Here is a 5,622-nt window from a genome sequence, read left to right as displayed (position 1 = left end):
CCTAAGGCAGTGCCTGGTGTATTAACTGAGATCTGGTGTCTCAGGAGATGAGGAGGGAGGGAGGTCTGGATGCAAGGCATGGTTTGTCATAGCTTGTCCCTGCTGCAGATGCTTTTTAAGAAACAGCAATTCTTAAATTTCCACCCCTGTGAAAGGGCCCTGCCCTTGGCACGTGTTGGTGGAGAACCAGTGAACTCTCCTAATATCTCCTGCCTTCATTTTCAGGGGCCAAGTCAGGAATATGGCAACTCTAAAAGACAGTAAGTACTGGTGTTATTTGCTTTGGAGAGAGGGAAAGTTTTTTTAGGGAAACCATAGGTTAAAATACAATTTTGGCTGGTTTCTGTGGGCTAATCAGGTTGTGAGTTAGCACAATGCTGCCGTATGACCCCCCAGCACTTCTTAATTAAATGAGTCTCTCTTGGAAAAGGCATTGCTTAAAATGGTGTTTGCACTAACATAGATGTTTCAGCAATATGGTTTTACTCAAAAATATTTTTAAAATAATCCTTTCTTACCCGCTAAACTGGACTTTTTTTCTACCTTTATGAATTAATTTCTTTTCTCTTACATTTATTTCCCTGTGGTTTTATCCAATGCTGGGTGAAAAAAAGGTTGACTGAATGGTTCCACTTAGATAACACATCTTTAAGCTGTTCCTCTTATGTTCTTATCCAGGGATATCATCTTGGGGTTGTGCTTGTCTGTAGGACACCTGTCTGGGTTTTGGTTTACACCAGTATTTCTATGAATCCTGTTTTGCCACAATAAACAGGGGAGGGAGTTCATCCTGTCTCATTGTAGCATTGGCTCTTCCCCTTTCCCTCCTTTGATGTCTGGGAAAAGATGTCAGTACACCTCAAATGATCTATTTGTCAATCAGAAGGAGGAAAGAGAATAGTAAATAGATCTTACATTGAGCTAAATGTTAAATAAAAGTTGTGTCTGGGGGAAGCCCCTGTGCCTGCTGCAAAGCTGCATTTGGGTCAGCCAGACCCCTCGTCGCTGCTCACTCTAAGAACTAAGGTCTTTTAGGAGGTTTATTTGTGGGCTGTTTGCTTATTTATTTTTTTTCTTCTTTGAGGAACTTAGCAAGATACAAAAGATGTTTGTGGATGGCTCTTGCTGGCGTTTTGCTGCTTGGTTTTCATTGTGCACAGTGCAGCCCATGACCTTCACCTGTTACCCTTCTAGTTACCAGGCGCTTGAAGTCCATCAAGAACATTCAGAAGATCACCAAGTCCATGAAGATGGTTTCTGCAGCCAAGTACGCCAGAGCTGAGAGGGAGCTGAAGCCTGCCAGGGTCTATGGGACAGGAGCACTGGGTGAGGGGAGACTCCTGCACTGGATTTGGAACCCCTTTTGACATTTAGTTAGAATTATTGACAGGTATTTTGGTGTGGCCTATTTGCTTCCTGGCCCCCCTTGAATAACTTATCTGTTTTTATCTTTTCTTAGCTCTCTATGAGAAAGCAGAAATAAAGGCCCCTGAGGACAAGAAGAAGCACCTCCTCATTGGTGTGTCTTCTGACCGAGGCCTGTGTGGTGCTATCCATACATCCATTGCTAAAACCATGAAGAACGAGATCACCAACCTCACAAACGCAGGGAAAGAAGTGATGGTGGTTGGAGTGGGTGACAAGATCAGAGGCCTGCTTCAGAGGTGAGAAGGGTTTGGTGGGGTTTTGGTTGTTTTCTGTGGTAGAAATTTCAAGACTGCTTGCAAGGCTCTGTGGCGTTCACAGGCAAGTGCATGTAATGAAACTGCTAAATTCAAATTCCTTAAAAAATAGTCCAAAACAAAAATATGCTAAGCAGATATTCTAAGATGACTCTTGATCATCTGGGCAGCTGTGAAACTGCTGTGCAGCATTATGATGTTTTTGGAATAGAAGCTTGACAGCTTGCAAAGCTGGCACTGCTACAAGTGGGTGTTTATTCTGAACTTACCATGCTAATTTAACTGAAAAAGAAAGCAAAATTTATCTCAAGAGACTATTCAGTAAAATGCTTGGTTCTGAACAGTGGTTGGTGTTCAGAATTTGCCTCTTGCTGCCACGTGGTTGTCCATGAGAGCACCCACTTGGTTCTAATGCAGATGTGATGTTCCTGTTTCTGCTGACCTTCAAGGAAGTGGGACGGAGACCTCCGAGCTTTGGAGATGCTTCAGTCATTGCTCTGGAGCTGTTAAACTCTGGCTATGAGTTTGACGAGGGCTCTGTCATCTACAATCGGTTCAGGTAAGATTAAACTGAAGCTACACAGGGGAAAATACTGGGTGGAAAGCTTCAAAGAGCACAGTGGCCTGTGAAATAAGAGGAGAACTGATTGAATTGGCACGTGTGCTTTGTTTCTTGAGGAGAGAGTGCATTTTGTTGTGTGTGAAGAGCTGTTCGTGGTTGTTTAGGGATTTTTTTTTAATAGTTGTGGCTGGAATTCTCTTTTTACTTGCACAGCTTGAGGAGAGAGTGCATTTTGTTGTGTATGAAGAGCTGTTTGTGGTTGTTTAGGGGTTTTTTTAATAGCTGTGGCTGGAATTCTCTTTTCACTTGCACACTGGGTGCTGTTGTATTTTGTCAGGACATCATTATAGCCACATGGTGTCTGAGGTCTCTTCATCAGGGTTATCAGAAAACTGTGAAACTAGTGCCAGAAGGTGTCTATTCTAATTTGATTTTAAATACCCAGTTTAGACCTTCAGTTCAACTAACCTTGTTACGTTGGCTTTATACAGGTCTGTCATCTCCTACAAGACTGATGAAAAACCCATTTTCTCCTTTGAAACTGTTGCTGGTTCTGGTAAGTAGTGAACTAGAAACCACCAGTTCTATAAAGTGATAAATGCCATTAAAAGTACTCTAAACATGGGAATTTGATATTAAAATGTCTTATTAGGGTGCAGCTGTCAAAAGTGTAATGGATTGTCTTATCTTGGCACTCCAAGGCTGACTGTCAGGGTGCTGTGGGGCAAGAGTGTTAAAAAGAGTGGTTGTGCTCATTCAGAGAGTCTCTCAAACAAGAACCAAACTTCTGTAAAACGTGGTCAGTTCTAGTGTTTACAGCACTGAACAGCCTGGGCGTGGAGTCACTTGGGAAAAATACCCCAGAATGTTTCTACAGCATTATGTGGGAAGATTAAACATAATACACTGATAATGTATTTAAGAGATAAGATACTTACTCCCTCTGCTATTTAAAATTCTGTTCTGGAAGTGCAGAAGCCTCGAGGAGAGAAGCAGCCTCCTCTTGTGGCATTATGTTGTTTTGCCAGAAGCAGAATGTCTTGGATGTCTCCAAGTCCTCTCTTTCACATTTTACAGAAAGCCTGAGTATCTATGATGACATTGATGCTGATGTGCTGAGAAACTACCAGGAATTTACACTAGCAAATATTCTGTACTACTCCCTGAAAGAATCCACCACCAGCGAGCAGAGTGCTAGGATGACAGCCATGGACAACGCCAGCAAGAACGCCTGTAAGTCTGCTCTGTGGGCTTCCCAGGACTGCATGGAGGTCCTGACCCCACTGGGTGTAATGTTTTGTTTCCAAAATGATAAGAAATGAGCTGGTGTCTCTCTTAATTCCGTTTTGAGTCTGGTTTTCTGTGCCAGTTCAACTGGGATTCCCTTCTGAACATGGGACCCTTACTTAGTCCCTGGAAAGAGGGACTGCTGTCAGGTGTGTGAGAAACAAGATGAGGTAACTGGGAGTGAAATAACAGATTCTTTAATGAGAACATGAAATACTAAACTAACCTTGTAATGGTCAAATATTCTTTATGTTCTTCTCATGTGGCTGGGCTGAGGATTTATGGAATTTTTATAAACCATTCCAGTTTAAAGGTGTCAAAACTGAAACAATGGTTAAATGTTTCACCACATGTCATGCAGCAAGAGAATATACAAGTATTCCTTGGAAGGCATCCAAGCAGTGCAGGGCAGAGTGTGCAGTTGGTGTTGGTGGGAGAGAGCTGACAGCTTTTGATGTGGCACAGGGGTAAGAGTTCAGTCCTAAGGATGTTGTGTAAAGGATGCTGGTGTCTGAGTGAAGCCAACGTGATGTGCACTTGGGCTACCTGGAGCTGGAGGTGTGAACTTATCTTGAGAAAAGGAGATGATATCCTCTGTGTTTAAAAAAAAAAAAAAAAAAAAAATGAAGGAAAAAAAATCTAGCTCCCTTTGGTGGAAAAACAGGAACTTGAAGAAAATGGCAATAATTAATTGATGCTGCAATCTAATTGAAACACAAGGAGTGCATGGTTGTGTGATGTCCAAATAAGCTGTCATACCATGGTGTTTCCAATCTATCCACTGTTCTTCAGATGTTGCACTTTGCCTCAAGCCAAATTATCAAGCTTCTGGATTGTCTACAAATAGTGTTATCTGTCAGGGAGAGGAAAGAGCAGTGCAGGAAGAGTCTTGATTGTTTGCTTGTTTTTTTGACTTCTCATTACAAGAAACACTGAGGTGCTGGAATTAAAGGGCAACAAAGGTGATGATGAGTCTAGGGAACAAGTCTTGTGTGGAGTGGCTGAGGGACCACGTGTTGTTGAGCCTGGAGAAAAGGAGGCTCAGGGGAGACCTCACTCTCAACAGCTTCCTGAAAAGAGGTTGTGAGGTGACGCTCAGTCTCTTCTCCCAAGTAACAAGTAATAGAACAAGAGTAAATAGCCTCAAGTTGCATCAGGGGAGGTTTAGGTTGGACATGAGGAACAGTGTCTTCCCTGAAAGGGTTGTCAGGGCCCTGCCCAGGGCAGTGGTGGAGTCCCCATCTCTGGAGGGGTCTCCAAGCCGTGTAGATGTGGTGTGAGGGACATGGGTTAGTGGTGGATTTGGCAGTGCTGGGTTAATGGTTGGACTTGATGATCTTAAAGTTGTCTTTTCCAACCAGAATGATTCTTTGATTCTATGATTTACAAGACTACTTGATATTCTGTTCATCTGTATTTAAATACTTAAATTCAAACCTTAATTCTTTGTAGCTGAGATGATTGATAAACTGACCTTGACGTTCAACCGTACCCGTCAAGCCGTCATCACCAAGGAGCTCATTGAGATCATCTCTGGTGCTGCTGCTCTGTGAGTACCTGCCTGAATGTGAAGCAGGAGTTGTTGCAAAGTTGTGTGATGCTTTTGTCCTGCTTCAGTCTGGTTAGTGGGAAAGGTCAGGGCACGTTGTCCCAAAACCAAAGGGAAGAGGATCCATGGCATGGCTCTCAGGTTGTCCAGCTTGTGCAGTTCTACTAACAAGTGTGAAGTTTGGCAGCCTTTTTTGGCTAGATGAAGTTAAAAAGCTGGTAAAATAGAGGTTCTCCTTGCTCTCCAGTCTGCCCTAGTGAAGGCACATTCTGGATTGTTGTGTCCAGTTCTGGGCTCCCCAGTTCAAGAGAGACGGGGAACTACTGGAGAGAGTCCAGCAGAGGCTGTGAAGATGCTGGGGGGCCTGGAGCATCTCTGTGAGGCAAGGCTGAGAGCCCTGGGGCTGTTCAGCCTGGAGAGGAGAAGCCTCAGAGGGCATCTGATCAATGCTGATCAAGAGCTAAAGGGTGGGTGTCAAGAGGATGGGACCTGTCTCTTCAGTGGTGCCCAGCAACAGAACAAGGGGCAATGGACACAAACAT

At 43.6% G+C, this 5,622-nt stretch overlaps 1 protein-coding gene across 1 annotated transcript; it reads left to right on the top strand.

Annotated features, from left to right (window-relative positions):
- The first annotated feature begins 232 nt into the window (after positions 1 to 232).
- On the top strand, positions 233 to 5,084 carry ATP5C1 (ATP synthase, H+ transporting, mitochondrial F1 complex, gamma polypeptide 1). Its single transcript, XM_008940492.1, is given in 7 exon segments — positions 233 to 260; positions 1,195 to 1,326; positions 1,460 to 1,678; positions 2,100 to 2,241; positions 2,736 to 2,800; positions 3,322 to 3,477; positions 4,984 to 5,084. Coding segments are annotated over 7 exon segments (834 nt in total). The 5' UTR covers positions 233 to 241.
- Positions 5,085 to 5,622: the final 538 nt, after the last annotated feature.

The sequence above is a fragment of the Merops nubicus genome, unplaced genomic scaffold, assembly GCF_000691845.1.
Source record: "Merops nubicus isolate BGI_N331 unplaced genomic scaffold, ASM69184v1 scaffold15045, whole genome shotgun sequence".
Classification (NCBI taxonomy): Eukaryota; Metazoa; Chordata; class Aves; order Coraciiformes; family Meropidae; genus Merops; species Merops nubicus.
This window is presented reverse-complemented; position numbering and strand designations above follow the sequence as displayed.